At 40.3% G+C, this 27169-nt stretch overlaps 1 protein-coding gene across 2 annotated transcripts in view; it reads left to right on the top strand.

Moving 5' to 3' along the window:
- Positions 1–27169, top strand: part of LOC101161760 (partitioning defective 3 homolog) — a 409769-nt gene that overhangs the window by 169919 nt on the left and 212681 nt on the right. For both annotated transcript variants that reach the window (XM_023950353.2, XM_023950354.2), the window contains 6 exons: positions 98–181; positions 6009–6134; positions 9182–9409; positions 9484–9671; positions 15127–15266; positions 15529–15657. In XM_023950353.2, coding sequence (XP_023806121.1) covers positions 98–181; positions 6009–6134; positions 9182–9409; positions 9484–9671; positions 15127–15266; positions 15529–15657 — 895 coding nt within the window. The remainder of the gene's footprint in view (positions 1–97; positions 182–6008; positions 6135–9181; positions 9410–9483; positions 9672–15126; positions 15267–15528; positions 15658–27169) is intronic.

Raw genomic sequence — 27169 nt, 5'->3', positions numbered from 1 at the left:
AGATTTGCTCACCCCCCTCCCCCTTTTATATATTTATTTCTGCATGTCTCCCCCTCCTTTCTTCTTCCTGCTGTCGTGATTCATCACCGTCCTGCAGAAGCATGCTCAAGCCGGTCCAAGTGTCCAACGACGGGGGCCCCCTGGGGATCCACGTGGTCCCTTTCAGTTCACAGGATGTCAGGTAAAAAGGAAGACCGTCTTAAAGCTGCTTACTGTACAAAACATTGATTATATGTGACTGTTTTTTATTTATTTTTTACTTTTGACCAATAAGAAGTGTCACTGACAGAGTTCAAGAAGAGGAATACACTTCAGTTTATGGTTATGCTTGAAATAGTTTAGGACGGAGCAAGTGGCCAGATGTAATCTAACTAAAAGCCTGTGTAAAGCACAGAGCCCCTGCTGTACGCCTCCGGGACTGGCAGCCTTCCAAAGGGGGAATGTGGCGACTCAGCTCTGGGAAAGGGTGGCGGGGAGGAGGTGAAAAGGCAGAAGGAGAGGAGAAGATGAGATGGGACAGCTTTTGACGGAAGATGTCATTGAGAGTGGAGGGGGGGACTCACCAGCACACTGTAACTGCATTAAAAAATGTCTGGATGCTATCTTTAGCTGTAAACTCTTGTTGATGCTTCTGTCACTCATTTGTCTGCTACATAGTCGGTCAAGACAGTTAAAAGAAATCATTTATAAAAATAAAACTTCCAAAAATACTGTGGGACTCTAATGAAGGGGCGGAGCTAAGAGATAAAGGGGGCCTAATCTTTGAATTTATATTAGGCTCTTTTTTACAAAGATTAAGAAATTATCAATACAAACTTTTTTAGGCATTTTTAGCAGCACCTCAGCTAGAAGATCTGCTGTATTATTAATAATAACAGTAACAAAAAATGGCCGCCCTCTCTACAGTTTTCATTTGCCCCCCTCCAAAGTTGTCTGCCCCCCCTGTAACACCCATACAGGTCAACCTCCATAGGGGTACTGTCCATGTGATTGAGGCCTTTAACCAAGAAGGATGGGTTGGTGGATAAAAACGACTGTCCGTTATGTATTCTTTTGTCCAATATTCATGTATATAGCACACCTTATGAAAATTATCAACTTTTTTGCCTTTCTTCATCATGAATCTTGTCACTACCACCATCATAGCATCGATCTATGTTGGGAAAAGGTTTTGTAGCTTATTTCGTAAATATTGTTAAAACAACTAAGAGCTTCATGACTGAGAAGTCACCTTTGCCTTCTCGAAACAACACATATCAGTTGTTTTCAGGTTTATTTATTTTGAAATTGTTGCTATATTTAAAGCAAATTCATATGTCTCGAAACAGAAATACTTGCAAAAGACATTATAGAATTTATTAATCATGTCTCTATTTTTGATTTCGTGTTATGGTGAAAAAAAGAAAAGAAAATTTGCTGAAATTTCCTTTTCTTTTGCTGTTTTGATTAGGTATTACTAAATAGATGCTCCTTGAAATTGTTACAAAAACAGCTTATTCCAAATCTCTGACATAGCAATTATGATACCCTGTCCCGTGCATTATAATGAAAACCTAAGATAAAACAAAATCCAACATCATTGTATGGGACATGAGTAATGCTGCATTTCCAGTAAGTTTCCTCTCCATCAGCTTTGGTCAGTGCTAATAGCTATCAGAGCCTTCAATTAAATCCAGCCATGATAAGACTTAGTGTCTGCTCAGTGGGTTGATGTTAATGGCCTGATGCGGCTCTTTCCTGTGCGCTATTGGCTGGGAGGAGAGACATTAGGTTTGGTGGGCTGTCATTAGTGTCTAGACCAGGGCCAGAGGGGTCAGGAAGTGAAAAAAAAAAAACAAGAAAGAACAAAGAATGGAAAGCATAAATAAAACGATGCAACAAACGAGAACCTGAAGGCGCCCATGATCTGCACCGACAGGAGAGAGCTTACAGACTCTGACACTCCAGCCACAAACACTGATCCTCTCCTGATAATGAGCTTAAATCTAAAAACTTTGTGACTGAGTACTCTTTCTTTACAGACAGTCTTGCAGGTCAGCCTTTAGGCTACATTCACTCCACCCTCGACAACACCATTATTCTTAAGGAAATGCCTGTGTAAAGTCTATGTGAACACACGTTTCAGGCTTTTGTGTTCAAAACTCACATTCATGCATAGCTACGCAAGTTTTTAAGCCAATTTTGGGGCTCTACCTAAAAAACGCCGCGTTGCAATTTAAACCAGGCGAAACTTTGACCAATCAGGGACTTAGATTTGGTAGTGGCGTATGGATGAAGTCCCTTTTTGTTAATGTAAGAGCCAACCGTTTCAATTATTGATCATGGAGGAGAAATGAGTACATTTATAATGTGCAGTTTGTGCCCAGCAGAATTCTATGACACCAAGTCTTTCATATATCGGAATGGAGCTGGGAAAAAAAAGGCTAGAACAAGATTTGCACCACTTCAACATTTCGCACAAAGTCTTTTCCATCTGTAGGTGGGGGATATGCACTAGTAAACAGTAGAAAAGAAAAAAAAGAAGAATCCCTTCCATGCTTGTGCAGTGTGCACACCATGGGCTAAACACATGGTCAACAATCTGGGTTTAGCGTCTTCAAGAACACACATCATATGCCCGGTGTGAACGAAGCATTAAAGTCACACTCCGATCATCTTTTGATCTATTTTAGAAGCATTTGTAGCCAAAATTAAAAGCCCTGTGTGGTTTTTGTAATTCCTACAAAGCGGTCCTTCTCATTCCTGAGAGCTCTCTGTTTACATGCTCTCCCGTTAGCTCACAGCCCCTGACAACATCAACATATCATTACCGGTGCATGAAGCAAAACAGGGAGCTTGTGGCCCACCCAGCACATTTTCTAGGTCACACATCCAATCTTTGATCAAACAGGATATTTTGTCTACTCCTGTTCACAGCAATTTAAAGAAATACTCATGATCATGAGAAAAACACCATAAGAAATATTAAAAACACGGTTTTCATCAGAGTGGGTCTTTCAAGAGCTCTGCACACAGTCTCCCAGCTTAATGAACGTCCAGTTCCGTGGCTAGTTTCAATTGTAAACAAACTCCGGCTGTAATTGCCTCGCATAAATGGATTCTGATTGGAATTATTATTTGATTAAAGTCAGTGGAGGAGAGCAGGTGGCCTCCTTCAAATCAGCTCCTCTGTGCTGCAGCCACAAGGTGGAGTAGAACTGCAGACTTGTGGGAGGATGCTGATTCTCATTGACGGGGTTAAAATGGGACATAGAGTCTGGGGAGACTCTTTTACAAAGTCCCGGTTCTTAAAGAGACTTCTTTAAAGATGTCCTTTAGAGTTCCATACTTCTCTGAGAACCTTGTCAGTAGAGAACTGAGCTAGTTGTACTTTAAAGTTGCTATAGTGTTCATTCCACATCTTTTGAAATCTTAACAAGATCTCTCTCCCCACCTCTCTTTGTTTCGGCTAGGAACACTTATCAGGGTTTAGACGCGCTGTAATATTCATCTTCCTTGTTTTCAACCCCTCTATTCAGAGATAAACAGTCATGTCAACCCACGCTGTATCTGCAATTACTCTCTGCTCAGCAGCCTTAAGCCGGCCCGCTAATGCAGGATCAGACACAGAGGAGAGCTCCTTTGTGATCTTTAATTTCAACCCGTTGCTTCGCCTTTTCCCCCTGTCGAGGAACCGAAACGAGCGTGGACGCCCACATCAGGTGGCCAATTACAGCAATGTTCTGGAAATGTCCGTGTTTGCCTGCAAATGCTGAAGAGCTCCAGAAATCTAGTCTTTGTGTTCGTGGTAAACAGGGTCAGGACGCCAGTGTCATTCTCTGCACCCGAAGAACTGTAAGAGTACCAACACTCCGGGCCTGGGATGCCGATCCAAGAATGTGTTCTTTTGAATACTTGTTTAGCCTATGTGTTCACACTGGACAAGCAGGGAGGGGCTTCTTCTTCTTTTTCTACTGTTTACTAGTGCATATGTGCCACCTACAGTTGGAAAGAGCCTGTGCAAAGTGTTGTAGCTGAGCAAATCTTGCTCCAGTCCAGAATTGGTGTCATGTAATTATGTATGATTGTCCCACTAATCCCAATTATTAATTTCTCTCCCACGATCAGGTTTTTAACAGTTTGCACTTTCGTAAAAGTTAAAAAGGATGCCATCCAAATGTGACTACCAAATCTGAGTCCCTGATTGGTCAACTTTCAATGCGTGGTCAATAGCCGTGTCTTTTCTTTGTAAAGCCATAGAAATGCGTAATGACTAAAATACGCGAGTTCTGATTGTAGAAGGCCGAAACTTGTTTTACGTGTGTTTACGCAGACTTTTCATTGAAAGAGGGTTGGGGTTGAGGTTGAGCTGACTGGTAGGGGTACCTCCTGGACCCCAGGAGAGGTGGTCTGGGCGTGTCCCACGAGGTCGTGACCCGATGCACACTGGAGAGACTACGTCTCTCGAGTGAAATCTCTCTTGTGGAAGTGGGTGGCTAAAGAAAAGTCTGGTTATCATTTCTTAGACCTTCCCTCCGCGACCTGTGAGTCAGCCATCCATAGAGCACCACCCATATGTCAAATCCGAGTTCCTCAATTGGTCAAAGTTTGACCCGGTTTAACTTTTCCCATGTTTTCAGTGACGACGCATTTTTTACGTAGAGCCCTAAAATTGTCTTAAAAAGTTTTACATAGACTTCAATGAAAGTGGTCGCTTAAACGTGCGTTGCCAAGGGCAATGTGAACGTAGCTTAAGAAGCCTTTCAGTCCGAGTGGAGCGTATTTTTGCGTCACAACTTTTCCCTTTTCGAATAATCTTCCAAACTTTTTGTCAGCGTAAGCTAGAAGGACAAACATCTGTAGAGAAAAAAATCAAGCTGCTACCTCAGGTCTATCACTCTGGAAGTGTTCAGTGTGGTTTTGCTGTGCTGCTGTGTGAGCACACATCTCTTTGCATGCGGTTATCCGTAGGGCCTAGCTAAAGCCCCAAAGGAGCTCACTGATGTTGCTATTTAAAAGGGGGATGGAAGGAGGGAGGGGGGGGCGTTTGAAGGTAGGGGTTGGCTCTTTTGAACGGATTGCTTGAATGGCTTGTGGTGTTTATTACAGCACCGTCGGCTTCATCTTAAGCTCGGGGGAAGGCAACTGTAGCGTTCTCCTGGAAGCCAAAAGATGATCTGCGAGCGCTGGATTATTTCAGACAGTCTGCCGATCAGACCTGCTCACAGAGAGTGAGGCAGAGGGAAGAAGGACAGACGTACAGGCTTAAAGTCAGCTTTTTATTTTTTTTATCCAAGCTCATGCGTTGAAAGTAAACTTTTCCACAATAGGAAAACTTTGCAAGCTGATGTAGTATGCAGGCACTGGTACATCAACAGTTTTCCATTCCAAAAAAATTGAAAATGCCCAAAATATCCCAAATCTCTCTGTCTTACTTTAGGTGTGTCCATTGACTGTATAGAAGAACTGGACTGAGTGAAGCCAAAATTCCATAGACTTATATTGAGAAATAGTCAAAGATCTTCTTGCTAATCATAATTATTTTTTCATATGTTTTATGTTGTGGGAGTTATTCAAGTTATAAACTGGGCAATCAGACGCTTCAATCAAAGTAGGTGGTCTCAAGTCAGTTGTTCAAAAAGTTTGATTAACAGATTTTGTGTAGCCCTTTTACAAGTGGTAGGGGTGTGGCCTTCTGACAAGCTCACTCCTGAATGGTGAGAGTGGTTGCCATAGAAACAATCACTCTGATGGACCAAACTCCACTAACTCACATTGTTTGGTTCCAAATGGCAGCATCCGTACGGCAAAAAAATGGCAACTGATTAACTTCATTTGATTAATGCTGAAAGTAAACCATTTTCTGCGGGTGACGTCACACTCACTCAGGCCAGTTCTCATAGTCAATGGCTGTGTCGAAACTATCTTTCCGTGCAGATTGTGGAAACAAAACCAGTTGTAAATGTCACCATTTCTGCCTGAACGAGTCCTAAAAAAGACACTTGCAACGCTTGTGTAATCATTTTCAGGACTCAGGGTCTGCTTGTGAGACGTCTGGAGCCCGGCGGGAAAACTGAGCTGGAGCGTCTCTTCCAGGAAAATGACTGCATCGTCAAGATAAACCAGGGGGACATCCGCAATCTGCGTTTTGAACAGTAAGTTTGCAAACAGGACATTTCACAGGACCATTCCCCTGCTGGGAGAAGACAGTGGGGAAAAAACTAGATTGGCATATCAAAGTCATTTCATGAATGTATTTATCAATTTTGTCATCAATCAATTTTATATTTATATATATATATATATATATATATATATATATATATATATATATATATATATATATATATATATATATATATATATATATATATATATATATATAGAACTGATTGTGTATTGATACACGTTTGTATGTGACTTTTATATCTTTCAACTTAATTTATTATTAAATTTTTTAATTTTAATTGTCCTTAATTTTTTTAAATGAACATTATTTATTCAGTGATGTCCCATAATACCTACCTGATCCAGTTTCATCTATCTATCTATCTATCTATCTATCTATCTATCTATCTATCTATCTATCTATCTATCTATCTATCTATCTATCTATCTATCTATCTATCTATCTATCTATCTATCTATCTATCTATCTATCTATCTATCTATCTATCTATCTATCTATCTATCTATCTATCTATCCATCCATCCATCCATCCATCCATCCATCCATCCATCCATCCATCCATCCATCCATCCATCCATCCATCCATCCATCCATCCATCCATCCATCCATCTATCAAACCATCCATCCACGTATCCATCCTTCCATTTCCTGAAATATATTGTTCTGAATGCTGAAAGACTTTCTTCGAAATGATAAGTCATTCTAAAAGTGTACTGTTAAAGTGACTTGGCCAGTTGGAAAACAAGATTTGGTGGGACAAGAAATCAACCGGCAGTTGACAGTGTTGTGGTTCCGGAGTCGGACCTGAGCCCCCCCCCACAGCTGAGCAATATAAACCAGAAATATGAGCGTGTTCCACTAATAGCTCACAGTGACCTGCAATACTTCAGCCTCACTTCGCCCTGTGACCCACAGCTGATGCATTTCCACTGACTCACTGCTGCCCTTCATTTCCCAAAGTGGGGTGAATATGTAAGCCTGGCACTCCTCCACCTCCATTTAGCCAGAGCCACCTTTCCTCTCATGGACATGAATGTGAAGATGCCATATGTGCCAAGCTGGGAGGACATGCCGTCCTTGGTTGTCTTCCACCTAATCCACTCCAGGTTGATGACAAGAACGAACCCCGAACTCCTTGATGTACGACTTCAAATTTATCCCCAAAAATCTGGTTAGAGTTAATTATTTTGTGTCTATTTTCAATGCGGACTCTTCCACCTGCACACTTATGTACAATATAGGAAGATTATACAGACTCCCCCCTGCCCCTCCCAGGGTTTGTCATGATTGTACCTCGCAGAGAGTGACAATTGAAAGTGATAGCCTAATCTGCTTGGATTGTTTTGCTTGGGTAAATATTTTGAGATGCTTCATCTAAGTGAAGGTAATGATGCGTTGATGGCGATGATTTATATTCAATGAGGCTCAGGTGGAGGCTGATTGCCGGAGTGATGTCACTGCGCATGTGGGGACTCTAGAGTGGAAGCTCAAGCACGAATCTACGGGGCTTTTTCTTTCAAAATACTATTAAAAATAAAACTAATCGTACTTGGCTAAACCTCTGTGACACCCCTTTAAAGAAATGAAGTCAACTGGCCTACAAGCATTTAAATTGAGTTTTGGGGTTGTTATGGGGGGATTCTAGACAAATCAAGTCTGAATCCAAACGTCCTAACTTGCCCGGGGCCCCATATGTCACAGAGTGGCTCTTTCTTAGTCAGTCTATCTATATGCTAAGTGTAAGTGGTAACCAGGATAAACCCTTGACTGGAAATAATTTTGACCTCTTGTCTGAGCTGATTTGGTTCAGTTAGGTTTCTCGGGGACAGCCAAAGGTTCTACAGTCGGGACCTTAGATGGGCTCTTTTCGTGACAAGAAGTGCTCTGGGTTCTTATCTAAGGCCAGAACATGCTGGTTGGATGGGTAATAAATGTGGCTCTGAGCTGTTTGGGGGTGTCCTTCCATTTTCCACATGAAAGTGGGGAGAAAAGCCAGCCCCCACATCTCTGAACAACAGGGGAGTGGGTTTATAAATTGATGGATTGGTAGAAGAACATTAAAGACAAAGTGTCCTTTTTTATATTCTCTATTAAAAGAATAAAGTGAACTTGTTTACTTTAAGTTTCTGGAACACTGTGCGCTGCAGGATTTATCCTCTATTTGATCATTGAGTCAACTCATGCTCGCTCATCATAAACTCACCACCATTTCAATTGAACTGGATTTCAGACAAAACAAAAGGGGAAGCTCTATATCTATACAGTGACTGGACTCTTCATCAGAAGAGGTGCTTTGCAGTGGTCCTTTGGAGCCTCGCTGGTTTACAGATTTTTTGTGTTTTTTGTGAAACTTCTTTTTTTTACAGGTCACTATGTTTTGTATTCTGATTGGCTGTAGACCTTTGTCAAATAAATCCCTTCCAACCCAGGTACAGAATGGGTTCTTGTATAGAATGCATTCAGTTTGCAAAATGTACATGAATCTACGACTTTGAGCAGATCTTTATTTTCCTTCAATATATTTTGCACTTAATTATCTATCATTTGAACTTTAAGAGTTTTAACAAGAGAGAACAGTTTAAAAAGATGTACTAAATGTGCAGCGAGGGGTTTAACAGCCTTAAAACATGTACAATCCTACTTCACGAAATTCACCATTCGCAGATTATTTTTAATAATGCAACCTACTTAAACGAAGGAAGTAAGGTTATAACTTCATTGTTCCTCTAAAGTCATCTTCCAACTTAAACAATGACAATTTTTCTGTTGAAAAGCTAAAAGGTTTGATTTCCCAAAAGGGGGTCGTTCATCCAGTTGTGACTGTATATCACCCAACTATTGCTAATACTAACCTCATCCCCCCCTACTGCCTTTCAGTACCTTTTGACTCTATTTCTCCAAAGCTAGGATAGTACATCATCGTATGTGTACTTCTTATGATGTTTAAGCTCATTCAATGCAGTCGATGTGACATTTTTCCTTTCTGTCTGTTTGTCCTATTTCACCCGCAGAGCCCAGAACATTTTCAGGCAGGCGATGCGCTGCCCGGTCATCGTCTTCCACGTGGTCCCTGCAGCCCTCAAGAGGCAGTACGAGATACTGACGGCCCACAAGGAGATCGCTTCCCCCCAGTCAAACAGGGTCCGCTTTAGCCAAGACTCTCAGCATCCAGGCTACAGGTCAAGTCTAGTTGGGGGTTCTTCAGCCAGATCTGGATCCCAGTCCAGCAGCAACCACAGGTGGGTTTTCTTTCAAAAGACATGGATGGATCGAAGCAAAGTAAATGACCTAAAATATTGGCGTTTCTCTGTAGCCACCAGTGCCCGCTTTCAGAGAGCACTCCTGAGACGAGCCGCCGGTTTGCCACTTTACCCCCCTCTTTGATCTCTAAGACGCCTCCCTCCTCGTCGCCCTCCCTGCAGCGGAGGATAAGCACAAATTTACCCAACACATCCTTCCTGAATAAGAGAGGTCGCAGGTTCAACGTCCAACTGAAGAAAGGTACTGTAGTTTTTAGAATTTAAGTTTCTTTTTGCATAGTTTGGCAGAAGGTATGACTTGTGCTCAGGTGCAACTTATATGTGTTTTTTTAAATAAATAGAAAAAACCACTAGAGGACACTGTAGGTGTCCACATCAGCATTTGCTACTGACAGCAACGCAGAAGAAAAAAAGCACTGCTCATTGTGAACCTACCAGGCATGTAAAGTGCTAAACCGGCATTCTTGATCGTGCTTTTGGCATACACTAGATTGTAACTACCAGACACTAGCACATGTATTCACAGTTGGAAGAGGCTTGATGCACAATGTCAAAGTGGTGCAAATCTCGTGACTCTTGCTCCAGGCGTTTTCTTTCTCAATCTGTGTTTTGATAAAAAAAAAGACTTGGTGTTGTGGAATTCCAGGCGGGTACAAAACCGCAATCATTATTTCTTCTTCATGATCAATCCTCAAACGGTTGGTACTTCCATGTTTTGAAAAGGATGCTACTCATACGTCACTACCAAATACGAGTCCCTTTCAACACACGTTAACACTTAAAAAGTTGCGTAACGATGCATGAACGCAAGAGTTTTGAACATGTAACCCTGAAATGGGCATATGCGTTTGTTTACCTAGACTTTTTACTGAAGGTGGTCGCTTGAATTTGCATTTCCAATTCTGGTGTGAATATAGCGTTATGCTGATGAGTTTAGTGATTTGACGGGAGATAAAGAGTTTAGTTGACTTGTTAGCGCGTTCTTTATGTTATCTCAATAAGTGGTGATAGATATGTTGTTCCATTCTGTTGATATGATTTGCCTTTCAAGATGAAATTTACACTCTTGTTCCTGTATTTTGCTAAATAAAGTTCTCCAAAAAGTGCAACTTATATATGATTTTTTTCTTCTTCAACTTTTAGTGCGGAAATTATGGTTTAGACAAATGCTTGACCGGATAAACATTTTTTTTGTAGCCAGTCTAATACGATTTGACGGTATACAAACTTTTGATCATGAAGAAAAACAAAACAATTTTTGTGAAGTTTTTCAACTTTTTGCAAAGATTTTGATTCATTAAACATCAACTTTGAAACTATAGAATCGAGAATGAGTTCATTGTTTACTAAAAAGGCTTCCTTTATGATTTTCCTCATTTGAATAAAGGATCCGTCCAATTTTTGTTTAAGGTAAATTGAATAGAAGTTTAAAAAAACTTTATTCAATATCGTAGAAATATATTAATCTTTCCTTCACGACCCCTCTGATCCAGCTGATGTTCATCTCCTCAGTGGACTTGGACCAATCCCTGCTCTTGGAGCAGTTTTGTACCGCAGTGGTGGACCAGCCGCCACATCCCGAGTCACATTCATCTGTTTGTGGCCTTTGGTTTTAAAGGAATCTAGTGCCAATACAGCGCCGGGGCGCTCTTTTTTTCCGTAACGGAAAGAAACAGATGTTTGGTTGGAAGCTGGCAAAGAGGTCTCTGCTGTGAGCGTTGGGGAACAGCATGGCGTGTGAGGGCAGCAGCGCAGGCTAAATGCGACACGCTCAGGGGAAAAGCATTCACAAGCTGCTCTAATGCGTTTGGTGGAGGCTTCTGAGCGCTGCCTGCAGAGCTCCTTCAGAGTGTGGGCCTCGTCGAGGAAACTCGGACTGCTTTTATTTGTTTACCATACAATAAATCTCTTTTCGTGGGTTCGGGTCTTTCATTACACTGAAGTCAGGGGGAAATGTTGGTGCACCCCCAGCTGTTTCTAATAATTCCGTTTATGTCCACATGCTCCTCCGTTTGCTGTGTCAAAAGCTATGTGCGCTTTCCCAACTGTGACAAGTTCAAACATCATGTTTGGGATGTAAAGAAGCTTTTATTTAGATAGAAGGGAGAATTCTCGAGACATACGTTTGAATGTTGATAAGCCGGAAACTTAGAAAGCTCTAAAGTCCTGAAGGGCCGAAAGGAAATGTGACTCCGAAATGTATTTTGACATTTCCTTTCGATGACTATCAGCTTTTATCACGGCTGCAGCGCTTTTAGGCGAGCGGTTGTTGACTACGTGTAATTGTTGTCTCTCACTCTAAGTGGCTCGAGTGAATCTTGAATGACAAATGAACAAGAGTGCCGTGATGAAATAATTCGGTTTGCAAAGGACATCTTTGCTCCATGAAGTCACTGTAATGTGACCCAACCTCTACAAATGTCTCACCACTTGATCGGCTCGATTGGCTTAGTTAGTGTTCATATTTCAACCATCATATTTTCCACACTAAATGTCATACTTAAAAGCACTAATTTAAAAAAACAAAACAATATAATCCGGAGCACTTTATATATGAATTAATGCTGGTTGTGTTTACCGATTTTGTGAGGTACAAGGCGCTTAGATGTTATTGTAAACATGTAGCGGTATCCGACTGTGTATTTTTTTTATGTGTTACTAATAAGGTTGGGAGTTGGCGTAATATTTGTTTTAGCGACATCAGTCTGCTTTTTTACGTGTTGAAAACAAGGTTGGAATTTACAAGTGTAGTACATTTTTTAAAGTGGCTAACATGAAGCACTGTTGGACTGTTTTTTTTTTTTGTTTTTAACATGCTGCTAACAATGTTTGTGGTCAGCGTTGTGACTGTAACGTTTGTTTTTTGAAGCGGTAAATCTTGCTAATCTTTGTCCAGGCTTTTTTCGTTCACTGCTCTATTCCGATATATGGAAGTCTTGGTATCATAGAATTCCAACTAGGAACAAACTGCAATAATTAGATTCCCCTCCATGCTTCATTTTCAAACGGTTGTTACTTCCATCAACGAAAAGAGACGAATCCATAGGTCACCACCAAATCCTAGTCTCTGATTGGTCAAAGTTCAAGGCCACGCATTTTGTACGCAGAGCCCAGAAGCAGTCGAAAACGTAGCTACGAATGAACGTGAGAGTCTTGATCGCGAAAGCCCGAAACATAGACTTTTTTCAGAAGTGGCAGCTTGAACTCATGCTGCGGTGGGTGGTGTAAATGTATCTATGGAGTGATCACCTTGCTACCCAACCAGTAAATAGTGGAGGTCATCTGTATTATTTGACTGTGTCTGAGCAAAGAATAAAAAACAAAATAGACTTGCATTCTAAGAAGATAAAGTTGGAAAAGACAAGTTAGGATTTGATAGCAGTATCAGCATATGTTTTCGATTTAACCCTAGAACAGTTGTGGGGTAATTTTTACCTGATATAATATACCCAACAAAAAGTGCCTAAAACACAGTTTAAAACATGACAACACATGACGAATTAAAGTGGTTTTCTTTAATTTTTTGCACTGTGGTATGTGCAAAAAAATGAAAAAGAAAAACATAGGAAGTTCCTAAAAACATGCTCAAAAATGACTGAAAAATTAGTAATTTGAGAACAAATAATTCTTAAAAAATAATAAAAAACGATTCTACAAACTTGGTCTTTGGTCCACCCATTTCTGGGACATGTGAGACTTCGCTGGTGAAGGCACAGACTCTTTGACCCGCGGCATACTGAAATTCATGTAAATAGTTTTGCTCTGGTGAAAATCAACCAACGATAGTGCTCTAGGGTCTTTTAGTAATATCTACCAATGCACTCTCTCCCCCCAAATTTTGTACATTTGTGAACTAAGATTTTTTTTTTTCTTAAATTGCATGTGAAGCCATTAATTATTACTATTTATACCCAAAAAAGTTTCGCACAGGAAAATGACACAAACTATAACTCCTTTTGAACCATCAAACTGCCTTCAAACAGAGCAAAGAACCTCCACCAATTACTTCATTTTGCATTCAGTCTGTCAGGCGTCACAAACAAACTATATAAATAATATTCTACATAAAACATGACTTCTATTCCTGTACTGTTACCACGCAGCACCGATGGGGAGATCAGAGGGCATCATTATCCCAAACAGCTCAACTTTTCACCTCTACAAGCAACTTCTTCATCACGTCTCTGCAAAGTTGGTTTGTGTGCGGGAGCTCGGAAAAAGTTGCCATCCGCGATCGGCGCTCTTAGTGTTCCATCCGCGGATCATTGTCAGCCCTCCTGACAGACAGTTCGACAGGCTGCTAAAGAGACATGCAGGGAAAAAGTAGGTCATGATGAACTATCACAGGTGCTGACAGCTCGGTGAAATGAGCAGCCTCTTTGACATGAATACTAAGCGCCGCTGTTACTGTTTAGAAAGCAGGGAGTGAAGCCGCACTGCACGACTTCTCCAACTCGCGCTGCTGGAAATGTTGACACCTCGGTTATACTTAGTGGAATCCTGTCCATCTCTGCGATCAGAGATCCTAATCGATCAGCCAGTGACATTTTGACGACAGATATGCCCCCTCAAATGTGTTAAATAGAAGTTGGAGTCCTGCCTCTCAGGTATCTGTGTTTGCAGCTGGCTGCTACCGTCAGGGAACCATAAAAATCCTCAAAAACAGATGTAGAAGTTGAGTTCCAAAACTTTAAACTGAGTTGCCCATATACGCAATAAAAAATTCTCTTGATGGATATTTTAATCAATTTTTGCTGGATTTGAGGATTTATTTAGCATCTATTGTAGAGGACGTAGGTCTGTGGTACAAAATAGTAAAAAATATATAAAAGAAATGTTGCTACTAGGTACCCTACCTTCTGAATGGTGCTTTAATGCAATCCATAATCATCCATTTTTCATACTTTTCTGTTTCCAAACCAGCCTTTAATCTGACCAAAACCATGCAATAATGGCTTTACTGTCCGCATCCACCAATGCACAGCACTCAATTTTGGTTTCTAGCTTTGATACTATTTTCATAGGCAGGAGCATGTTTGTCGTTTTTGCACGCCAAGGCGCACGAACGGGACACACCCTTGGTGAACCTTAAAAGAGATGCCAGAACGGGAGCTTATATTTAATGAGGAAAACGGGGGAAAACGATGATCTAAAGTGTGTTTCTGTTCCATTTAAATACCCGCTCTTATGAAAATGGGATTGTTGTTGTTTTTTTGCATGTTCTTGTAGGATTTTTCTGATGATGGAGGACATATATATTAAGAAAATTAAGCTCAAAATTAGTATTTCTTTAAGTCCTGAATCAGAAGTAGATAAAAAAAAGACAGTTTGAAAAAGATGGTTTTTGGGACGTAAGGGGTTGTAAGGAGAGCATGTAGACAGAGAGCTCGCAGCAACGGGAAGGGGGGTGGGGTTGCTCCACACAAACAGCCCAGCCGTACTGCAGCTCGGCAGAAAACATGTCCTAGAAAACAATACAGGATTGTTGATTTGGGCTAAAAGTGGCATAAATATAATTAAAAAGATCACTGGGAACGTTTTGTAAAAAGATCCAAAGATGATTGTTGTGGGACTTTAAGCTGCAATTGTTAGAAAAATATAAACGTTGGAGTACGGTTGATAGCTACAACACAAACTAATATGAACTTCATGTTGTACGTAAGTGGACACAGTTTCGTTTGTTCTTGTTCTCTTAGGTGAGGAAGGTCTGGGATTCAGCATCACCTCTCGGGATGTCCCCATTGGTGGGATGGTTCCCATTTACATCAAAAACATCCTTCCTCGAGGCGCTGCCATCCAAGATGGTCGACTGAAGGCTGGAGACCGGCTGCTGGAGGTGAGTCGGCACTTTCCAAATGCATTCTCTCTTTGTGGCGTTGAGACACGGATTCTGTTCCGAATTTTTTTCTGATTTTTTATGTCAAAACTAGGAAAGGCTTTAATAAATATGGGTCCGAAACTTTCAAATGTTCCAAAGAGCCCATTGGTTCTTTTTCTTTCTAGTTTTCTCAAGTAGGTGCACCTCAATAAAGCTAGTAAAATCATCTTCCCTTTGTGGAAGCTGGTTTTACTGCATTTATGTGCTCATCTTTGTGCAGGTGAGTGGAGAGGACCTGAGTGGGAAGAGTCAGGAGGAGGTGGTGGCGTTGCTTCGAGCTGCCCCCATGGACGGGATCGTGAACTTGTTGGTGGTTCGGGACGAGGACTCCCTGCTGCCTCGGGAGGTGGTCAGTACGCCGTTTGCAAACATCGGTGCATTCACATATGTGACGCATTTTACTAGAAATATTGCAACATTTCAAAGTGTGTCGTTTTGCAAGACTGAGTAACCAGATCGTTTTTTTTTTATGTGTGTATACAGTTGCAAATAAAAGGTATATGAACCCGGATTTCTGCATGAACTCAACAGAAAGAGGGGTTCTATTGTTTATCTAAGTCACAACAATAGAAAAACATGCTCTGATTAAATTAAAATCACACAAATATTAAACGTTTTCATGTATTTATTGAAGAAAAGATAAAAATAAAAAGTGTAGGGGGAAAAAAGTATGCTAAGTAAATGCTTGGCTCTCTTTTAGCAACAATAACCTCAACCAAATGTTTTGCAAATCAGACCTTCGCAACCCATTTTGGATGGTTCTCTTTACGAAGCTGTTGAGAGGGGAACTACTTTCTGGAGGTCGTGCCACAGCATCTCACTCGGGTTGAGGTCCGACCTCAAGCAGACGTAGTTTCTTCTGCTGAAGCCATTCTGTTCTTGACTGACTTCTATTCTTTGGGTCAGTGTCCCGTTGCATCACACATCCTCTTTGGAGTTGCAGTTGGCGGACAGATGCTGCGTTCACACCAATTCGCGTGTCAAATATGCTTAAATGCTGGACAGAAATTAGATGCCTCTGAATCTCAAATCGCACACGTTGTGAACGCAGCTTTTAGTTTTCTTCCCAAATCTCCTAAAAATCTTTGGAATTTTTTACCGATGACAGCATTCCATCATGGCCCTGAGGCAGCAAAGCAACCCCTAACCATGATACGCCCTCTACCATATCTCACAGTTAGGATGAGGTTCTGATGTTTTTTTATCTGCCCTATCCATCAGCTGAACAAAAAGATCAGAATCGAAGGCCTCTTGTGTTGGACAGATTTTACTGTTATAATGGAGGCTTATGTATCCTCTGACACACAAGGTGTCTATTTGTATTTGTATTTTATTAGTATTATTATTATTTTATTTTGTATTTGGGCCTAAACTTTATTTTAGCTATATATTTATACATTTATTGATGAATGGAACAGATACAAATATAATACAGAATCCAGGTGCTCTTTTGCTATTTCAAACAGTTTGACTCCATGCTTAAGAGATGCTTTCTTATTGTAGCACATGACAGAGATTTCTGTTAGTCTTTATCTGACACTAGGGTTCTTCTTCACCTCACTGACCAATGCCTGCTGTGCTCTTGCAGTTCTTTCACAACCCTCCGAGGGGGGCAGCAACAGAGCTCCACTAAACTAAAGTATCAGCTATGAAATAATAGAAAAATAGGTTATTGGTAAATCAACAAAGTCCCTGTAAAAAATAACAAAATATAAAAAAAACTACATCGACACACTGCAATGTGCACACACGTTTCCAGACTCTGACACGAGCTCACACACACGTGCATCCACTCAAACACACCAAGCATGCAACGACACGCGGGAATGACGATGCAAACGAAATCCAGCTTTTGTCTTCCTCTCAGCCACAGACGAGCAGACTCCCCCCTTCAGACGTATTCAGGGTGACTTTGGTTGTCACGCGGCAGATGGCGGAGCTCATGCCCTCGCCCAGCCTTGCGCTCTGTGAATCTGACAGCAGGCTCGGGCGTCACGGCCCCCCCCTGGCAGACCCGGAGCTTCCGACGCCAACCTCACTTCCACCCGTAAAACCTCAGCCTGGCGCGCGAGCTGTTAACCCCGCCACGGGAGCTGTGACACCTTTCACTCCGGTTCCTGCTGTTTCTCCATGCGGAGGCGCCGCTTATTTCGCTGCACCTGCAGTTAAAAAACACATTTACGCGACTAATTTGCCATCCTTTAAAGAAGAAAAAGCCTCGCTTTCAATCCAGAAATCCTTAAAACCGCGTGCTTCCTGTCATACCTGCCACTCGTGTTAGCTAACCAGCTCTTTAACCAAACCAGCATGCATTTCCACTCCAACTGGAGGGATGCACCCCGCTGATTAATGCAGCCTTGACAGCAGCTGAATGATGCCGTGAGCAGTGATAAAAAATGCACAGCTGCCCCCGGCAAGTGTTGCTGTACGAATGCTGCCCCCCCCCTGCATAAACGTGGGTGGGAAAGAACAGGTCCATCCTGAAGATGCTGCCTAATCTTCTTTTTATCTGGACCAAGATGTCGGGAATTCATATTTTATCATTGCTTTCATATGTTTATTTTTATCCTGCACTTTAAAAAAGTAACATCAAATTAAATATACTCTTCTCCCACAGAACAATCTCGCATTACCCTGCAGTGCTTCTACAAATCTCAATAATCCCAACAAGAGTGTTCATAAAAATCAGAAAAGGAGGCCGAGGCTTTACCGGTGACAGGTATTGCAAATAAAGCATGGCAGAAAAGCACTGTGGGTAATTGCTTTTTCTGACACGCACAAATCGGGTGAGGGGAGTATGTGTGTTTTTTTGTTTTTTTTTATTATTTCGGCTCATTCGCACATAAACAGAAACACATAAACACCATAGATGAGCGTAATTGCCTCAACAATTTGAAAAATGCTGAGACATGTTGCGCAAAGAAAATTTGCAGCTGCATCTGAAAAAAAACAACAACTTTTTTTTAAGGTCTGCATTGATGTTTCATCTTTTTGCCCTTCTCCCTTCACCAACCATTTGTTTGGAGGTTTTATTGTATGCTTGCTGCACGGTGCACACTTCCCAGAGGAATTAATTTACCCTCCCAGCATGTTTGTGTTGCATCTTTAATTAGCACGATTAGACTTTGTTTTGACACACTTTCAGCAGCAACTCGCAAAAGCTTTCAATAAACATGTACTTGCCGCAGAGAGAAAAGGTTAAGCAGAAAATCAAAGGAAATGGGGTACTGCTCCAGTTACCTGCATGCTCACTTTTCCCTCTCCACTTCAAGGATATTGATAGACTTTTTCCGGCAGATGCAGAATATTACATCGGGGAAGCTGTGCAGCTTTGAAACAGAAACATGAACACCGACATCAGATAAGGCGGGACCTTCAGGAAGCTGCTTTTTGCCCAACTTAATGGAAAAATATGTCAAGTTTCAAGCTGAAGGAAAAGTTTGATGGAACTTTTTAAATTTGGGGCTTGGAGGTTAATTAGTTTGGGTTTATTTGTTTAAATTAAGACTTGAAATAAGATATGTAAACAAAACAACTGAAAAGAACTCTGTTTACCAGCCTATTTACTAAAGTCCGCCTTAATTAATAAAATAAAAAACCTTATTAAGATTAATTTCTGTTTTTTTAAATGCTTGCAATAATCTTTATGACCTAAATGGATTACCTTGTTTCCTTTGCACTATAAGGCACGCTTAAAAGCGTCAATTTTCTTCAAGACTTCTTTAATAAACAAAATAATTAACATAACATAAAAAAGCAGGAAATAAATGGCTAAATGACTTCATTTGGCCATGATGGGACCATTTCAAAAAAAGGCTGTGATGAATCTGCTGTTAGTTAAAATAGACAACTTATTGTTTAACCCCCTGACTATCAGAAAAAAAATACTTTTTCCAGTCAAATTATTTTTTAAATCCACCAAAAACTTCAGATCCTAGACCCCCATCCCTTGACATTTAGTTTTGACAAGTAGCATTGCTGTCGACTGTTTTATCAATGGAGAACTTTAGCGTGTAGTCGTAAGTGGTTTTTGGGTTAAAATAAGACACAGATTCACGTTCGTAAAATTCAATTAACTTCGATTCAGTTGGTTTGCAGAAGGCAGCTTACCAAAAAACCTCCAGAAGTACAGGAGGGGCATTAAGATAAGCAGCAAATGAGAATAATTTAGTTAATTGCACGCTTTAAGGCTAATATCTCACTTGGCTGCACCAGCTTATGACTACAAAATAGAAAAATGTGAGAAAATTTAAATATTTTTTGATTTGGAATTACATAAATGTATATTTTTTACATACAGTTGAATCGTTGGCTTCCCATTTATGTTGCATGGAAACACCAGTAAAGTGTCATTTAGTCATAATTTAGTAGATTTAGAACTGCTTGTTACGGCTCAATTGCGGGACTCTAAAAAACTCTACAACTAATGTGGACTTGTGTGGCAAGTTGTGCGTTTCTCACACCTTTTGTTTCTAATTTTTAAAAAATTTAGTATTGTGTTAGCCGTATTCTGACTCTATACTAGCATGATTCTTCTTGTTCTAAGTGGGCTACAGTTCTTGTTGCTTTATTTGTAATATTTGTGTTGGTTTGCCCTCAGTGAGAAATCACGCTGCATCCACTAAATGCCTTTTGGCGTCACGGGGTCACCAGAGCCTGCCCTGGCTATTGTTGTGCAAAGGTGGGGTACACCCTGAACAAGTCGCCAGTTTGTTGCAGGGCATACAGTCTCTCCTACACACATTCACACAGTCAAGCCTAGGGATACTTTAGAGTTACCAGTTAACTTATGATAGCTGTGAATGCTTCTACAGAAATGCTTGTATAAGCCCTCTTTAGCTGATTGTGGGAGGGGTGGAGTCACTGACTGCAACATAATTTGAAAGATCTGAAATAGCTTGAAGTCAATTTCCAAGGGTAACAATTCCATAATGTAACAAACCTTGGAAAAACAGACAGCCCATAAGATTTGGTAATTTTTAAAATACGATTTACATTTTATAGGTTTGATAAATAGCTAATTTAATCAAGCTAAACAAAAGAAATTTGGCATTTTATTTGGATCAGTTGCAGCAGTGCTTAAAATCAGCTTTCATTTTTGTCGAAATATCTTTGCAACGTTTTTACAGTAATGTTGGTTAAAACAAATGCATTTGTCATCTATCAGTTTTCAGCTTAGCTAGCGAGCGCATCAGATCTTTCTGCTGAGAGTAGATGTTTGCTACAAGGTTCATTCCAGCACAGACAGAACACTTTTTAGGGCCAAATACAACAAATATGCCTTTAAATTCCGCACATGAAAGTATAAATGTGTTTGGAGACACAGACACGGCCTAACATAGCCTCTGGGTGTTTTTTGTCTAGTTGCAATCTATCTCCCAGCAAGCAGAGCTGTTTGTACTTACCGCTGCAAGGAGAACATATAGCTCAGATATATTTGGCGAAAATTACATTTCCAACATTGGCTTTTCTTGTAATAGCAAAGACAAATGTTTAGGGCAGAAATCAAAAAGACCGAGACTCTGGTTTTCTTCTTTATACGTTTGTCCCCATGCCATTATTTGGAACCGAGGCCCACGGAGACCCACCTGCTGTCTTTGTAGCTCCTAAAAATGAAAGGAAAAAGAAAGAAAGAACTACAATGGTGTCTTTTTAAAAAGTCTGGACAAAACCATTCTAAATCATTCTCTTGTTAATCCCAGATCTTTTTTTTTTGTAGCATGACTGCTGCAATCTGACAAGCAGACTCACAGCCTAAACATATTTTAGGCAAAATTACAAACACTTAGTCACTCCTTGTAAAACCTCATGCACAATATGGCCTCAATTAGTCCCATATGCTTGAGTACCATAATAACATTGTCCACACCTGCCCTTTCAGCGCTTTGTGACCCCTGCATGAACGGCATATTTTATTTCCAATTGGGCTGGAGAATAAATGGGCATGCCCAGCCTGGATTGTAACACTGGCGACCACATAAAGGCAATTAAACACTACATTAAAATCCCCTCTTTATGATCATATCACACTTGTCATTGATCCATTAGTAGTCGTATCTGCCAAGCAATGGAAATCTTAATTGCGCGATTAATTCTAGCGTCAGATTGATGTGACAGCCGAATTTATGCCTCGTGTGAGTGCCCAGGATGGGGTAGACAAATGCGTGACAATATTGGTGACAATTATAGCAGACTAATGGCCTGTTTCATAAGTGCCAACCCCTGTGGCCTGTTTTAAAATCCAACCCCTCCCCAGCATGTTTTCACCCACTACACTGTGGCTGGTGCTTTCTGGGCTGCTTTGTTTGAAGCATCATTTAGGTGCAATAATGTTTTTTATGTACAAAGATGCTGCAAAAAATAAAACATGTAAAATTATTTCATTTCATTTTCTTTCATTTTATTCGATTTGATTCGATTCGATCCATCCATCCATCCCTCTCAAGGACAAGAAACTGGATTTCCTGGGAAAACCCACACATGGACAAGGCGGACATAAAACTCCACACCGAGCGTTGGGATTTAAACCAGGGCCCTGTCGCAGTGATAAAATACCACACTGTGTACCCAATTGCACCACTGGTAAAAAGTTCCCAAAATGTGTTCTCTAGAATTCAGTTGGTTTTATACTAAAATATTAATTTCTAAAAACTACTTTACAGTTTTGGGGCTGCACGGTGGCGCAGTGGTTAGCGCCCTTGCCACACAGCAAGAAGGCCCCCAGTTCAAGTCCCAGCTGGGGGACCTGAAACAGAACATCAACAGTGTGGAGTTTGCATGTTCTCCACATGCATCCATGGGATTTCTCCAGGGTCTCCAGTTTCCTCCCACCATCTAGATAGATAGATAGATAGATAGATAGATAGATAGATAGATAGATAGATAATTGTATGATTGTGCTTTTAGACTGGACAGGTTGCTGTGAAAAAGCGATGATTCACACAATGACTCACACACACACAGGCGATTTTTGGCTTGGTCTGGCGGTTTTCAGGTGACTTTTGGGCTGGAAAACTGGGACTCTATCTGAAATCTCTTCTACCTAAGCGGTGTTTCATCGAGAGGACGGCTTTGGCTTCCTTCGCTGAAGTGGCGATAAAGATCCCTGTGCTGAGGGGGCAGCTATGCCAAAAAAGACATCTATGCAGTTAATATAATTAGGTGTCTCTCAGAGTAATGCTTCCTTGTATCCTAGATGGATGATGTAATCTGTGGCAATATTTTACTACGAAAAGGGTGAAATTCAGAGCCTTTCTTTTGGCTCCATTAAGTGCTTTATTTATGTTAACAGGTGACACAGCCTTTTCTGGTGGCTCAGTAGATATTTGGCAAAGTGAAAAGAATCCTTTCTCATTCTTGGTCGAAATTACTTCATATTAATAAATCCCTCATATTCTCAGAACAACACCCCAAAATAGACCAGCTGCTAAAATGTAACCTGGTTTAATCAGAAAATTGATGCTGGTTTTTCAGACTTTTCGTTGTTTCTAAGTTTCCTCCGCAGTTTTAGAAAGGCAAAAAAAAAAACCTTGGTGACACACGCTCTGTCATAATTAAAGCTAAAGCTGTCGAGCGTCACCGACGACAATGCCAGACTGGTTAACTGTGTCTGATCATGTGGCCGTGATGCCACCTGTTTTCGTTTAGCACTTTTTAAGCAGCTGCTTCCATAATTACGCTTGCTTTCAATGCGCTTCCGAGTGCGGGATGGGGCGGTTCAGCACGCCGCACTGCTGATAAACAGTGTTTAGAGGCCACTTATTGCAGTTCAGTTCCGCTGCTAAAGGGGATACACCGTCTGTTTCCAGAAAACATCACCAGGCTGAATTTGGTGTTTGATCTCATCAAAATGCTTTGCCTTGAAAGTAAAGGCATCTGCTTAATGATGTGCGAATAATTTCTTTTAAAGCTTATATGTCTTTTTAGAGCTTTTTAGTTTCCAGGTCCTCTTACTGAATTTTTTTATTTCTTTTTGAGACAATATGAACTGCTACTCATATACCAATGTTGACCTAACAAAGGATTCATTTAGGCAAAATTGCCGTGCAAAAAGCTTTTGTTAACGTTAACAACTATCTTGGTTTCATATTACCTGTCTTGTTGTTTCACTTGGGAATAGAAGAGTATATGATACTTAGGCCTTAGTCCCATTTGAGGGGTTAACCTGTATGGGTGCTGCAAGTTTTTTGGTTGTCTGTGCCTATAAATAGTTTTACACAGGAGCAACTGCATCTCAAGCTAGATAGATATTCCATAAAAATGGAACGTACGATTGTCATGCATGTGGTAAGTGTATCGTAAAGTATTCGATTGGCTAAGGCTTACTCATAAGGCATATGAGTAATACCATCATACGGTTCCCTCACGCCACACTCTAGTAGTCTGTAAGGAACGAATACTGACAGCGGGCAAATGCTGCACAATCGAGGGTTGCAGGTGATACGCAAGTGCCTGTAGGACACCCATAGAGGCCCACACAAACTACACTCATCATCTTGTTGTTCACCTTTTGGCATATACCTTCAGGGGTCACCACAGAAGCTCAGCTTTCACTGATTCGCACAGGTGGTTTGGTAGAGATGCTTACGCCAGTTGCCCTTCCTGACACAACGCTGTATCTTATCCGGGCTGGGGACCAGCCGAATGTGCCTACATAATTAGGCAGTAGCACAGAGGGTCTTGCCCAGGGACCCACACTGGATGAAGCTCATTGCGCACTCTGGGGATCAAACCTTGAACCTCCCATGTGCCAGTCCTGCACTTAAGTCAGTTTGTTTGCAAGGAGCCACAAGGATTGCACTCTTAAAATCAGTACGACATGTTTGCGCCTCATGTACTTCACTCCTACAAACATTTACAGGTTGTCTAAGTGTTGTCTATGACCTGCTGCCCGCAGTACGGCCATAGAAAAAAAAAGGCATTTTTGCTCTACAGGCTCACTGAGTGGTCAACGACTTTAATATTTGGTGTGGGACAACTGCACGACCCTGACAGGTTTGTCCAGTTTTCACGCACAGACAACCTGTACCCATTTATAAGGGCAGTTGTGACAAAAGGCTTTCAACACAAATCGTAGAACCACAAAATGTATAAAGGCAAATTTTCCGTTGTGACTGGGGTCTTCAGTGTGGCCCATATAAATGAATCAATGAATCAAATCATCATGCATCCACCACCATGCTTGAGAGTAGGTATTATCTTTCCTATTGAACAAAAGTTATTCCCAAAGTCTTTAAGATTTATCAAGTCTTTGCTGATGAGCCTCTGGTTTTCTTTGTGCCTCCATATTTAGTATGTTGTAGAAGTTTGTTGGTTTTGGTGCAAAGGTAGAAGGGTTGACCTCTGATCGGTAGACCGCAAGTTTGGTTCCCTCCCCCGTTGTGTTACATTACCTTGATTTTGGCAATCAAGTTGTCTACTTTTAGCTAGCTTTAACTAACTTAATTAAAATAATCAGGTATTTTTTTATGTCAGATTTGTGGCAATGAGCTTAGAAACTCTTAGTAGAACACTCCAAGCCTGTTGGTTGGAGGAACATGTCCCATTAGTTCCTAAACACTCAAAGCTGTTCACACCGTACTCTCGTTGTACCTGAGCTAGCTTTTGCAGCTTAAAGGTACTTAATAATCTCCCCTTTTGTCAGAAAATGTTGCGTGGAGAAACACCGCCAAAGAAATTTGTGTTACAATACTTATCTCACTTGCACCTCTTTTTCAATTACACCCATGGCTGACTTCTTTTATCCCTTTCAAATTCATTCCCAATGACCTTTATGTCATCAAATTTGGCCAAGTGTGGAAAGAAGTTTTTCAACGGTGTTAATTGTTTTAGGCATTGATGTGCAGAGAGGTAATTGTAATTCATTTGCACTCACAATTTCTTTCTCTTTGCCTTGCATCTCTTTTTTTTTGTTAGGCTGTTATTCTCATCCGGCCCATCTTTCCTAGTTAAGTGAGCTGTCCATTAAATAAGAAACCTATTATTGTGGCACAGCCTTGGTGCATTGAGAGTCTGTATATTAATTAAAAGTAGTAATTCATATTTAAATACACAATGTATTTCCATTAAGGCAGACACATTCTTAAATTATAAAATTCCTTCAAAATCTGACTGAATAGATAGCTTCATTTTTTGTTTTGTATTTTGGAGTAAAGTGATAGTTGTTTTTCTTTTTAAAATCAGTCCTTTCTTTATGAAGTTTGATAAACAAATGCTGTTGGAACTTGGACATATAGTGCCTTCTATGGGTGACATTTTTTGATAACAGAATTGAATTAATTAGACTCTTCTTTTGTGGGTAAGTTTTGATCCTTAAATAGTCTGCAAATGATAGTGGGCTTTTTTGAATTCCTGTTCTAAATCACATTTCATTCACTTCATGTAGTTTCAATTTTATATATATGAAAAAAATTTCAAATAATTTCTCAGATTAATTAGAAATTTTATAATTTATTATTGTATCTGTTTTAAATTATTCTCAGTTTAGTTCCCATCAGCGTGTAAAAGCAAGAAGTTTGAGACATTTGTGAGGTGCTGTCGACCATTTAAACCAAAGAAGATACTCTGACATTACAGTGACATAAGTTTTAACTACTTTCATGGGATTTTAAGTAATCTCAGTTCACATCAAGGTTATAATAGTTTCTGATTTTTTATTAGTTTTAGTTTTTATTTCGTTTTGAATTTTTGTTTTTAAATTTATTTAGTTTTAATTAGTTTTTAGAGGCAGCTTTACTAGTTTTTATTAGTTTTTATTTTTTGAAATTGCTTCGTTTTAGTTTAATTTTTATTAGTTTTAGTGTTAGTTTTAGTTTTTTCATTTTTTTTTTGTAAATTAGGATATTTGTCAGGTGCATGATTCAAAATCACCAGAATAAGTATTGTATGATAAAAAATCAATCAAAGATACATTTTGAAACACTTATTATTCAGAGGACACGAGTACAACCATCCTTAAATTAAAATACAACAGCCGATAACAGCATTACGTTATCTGCTCTTGCTTCTTTTTCGGGGGAGGGCGGGCGAGAGGCTAGCTTGTAGGTAGTGTTGATTTGCGTTTTTGTGTGCGCTTTTTAAATGTACTTTTCGTAGGGTTTTTTCCCTTTGAGGAGCGTTCCACAAATTTTGTCTCCTGCTTCGACTACAAGGCACTTACTTTAGTTTTCTACGCTGTTATATTCAAAAAAGTCCCAAATAGGACTCTCCCGCTTTCTCCCAACTTTTAATGCAGCCATCACGCTCATGTAAATGTCTATGACCACGCTGGCCGGCAGTGTCGGACAGACATCATGTGACGTCACAGACAACGTGATGCCGTAGGGGTCAAATACACAGTAAAACTAGCAGCGTGAAGTAAAAAGATTTTATTTCAATCCAAAAGACTTATGTATTAACAAAGACGAAAACGAAGTATTTTTGGGGGTTAATATTATTTAGTTTCAGTTCGTTTTATACACACAACAAACAGTTTTAGTTAGTTTTCGTTTTTTTTAAAACTCTCGTTTTTATTTTTATTTCAGTTAACGAAAATGTTTTTTCAGTTCTAGTTTTAGTTTTTTCGTTAGTTTTCGTTAACTATAATAACCTTGGTTCACATGTATCTCAATTTTGTCTGATTATTTTTTGCTTGAATTGTTTTAAGTTTTATAGTTTTTCTCTTTTTTATTGTATCCATTTACTTCTACCTGGGCTGCTTGGTGGCGCAATGGTTAGCACTCTCACCTTACAGCAAGAAGACCCTGGTTTGAATCCCAGATGGGACCTTTCTGTGTGGAGTTTGCATGTTCTCCCTGTGCATGTGGGTATTTTCTCCAGGCACTCTGGTGTCCTCCCACAATCCAAAAACATGCTTCATAGGT

This window comes from Oryzias latipes, chromosome 20 (genome assembly GCF_053564925.1).
Source record: "Oryzias latipes strain Hd-rR chromosome 20, Olatipes_Hd-rR_3.1".
Taxonomy (NCBI): Eukaryota; Metazoa; Chordata; class Actinopteri; order Beloniformes; family Adrianichthyidae; genus Oryzias; species Oryzias latipes.
This window is presented reverse-complemented; position numbering and strand designations above follow the sequence as displayed.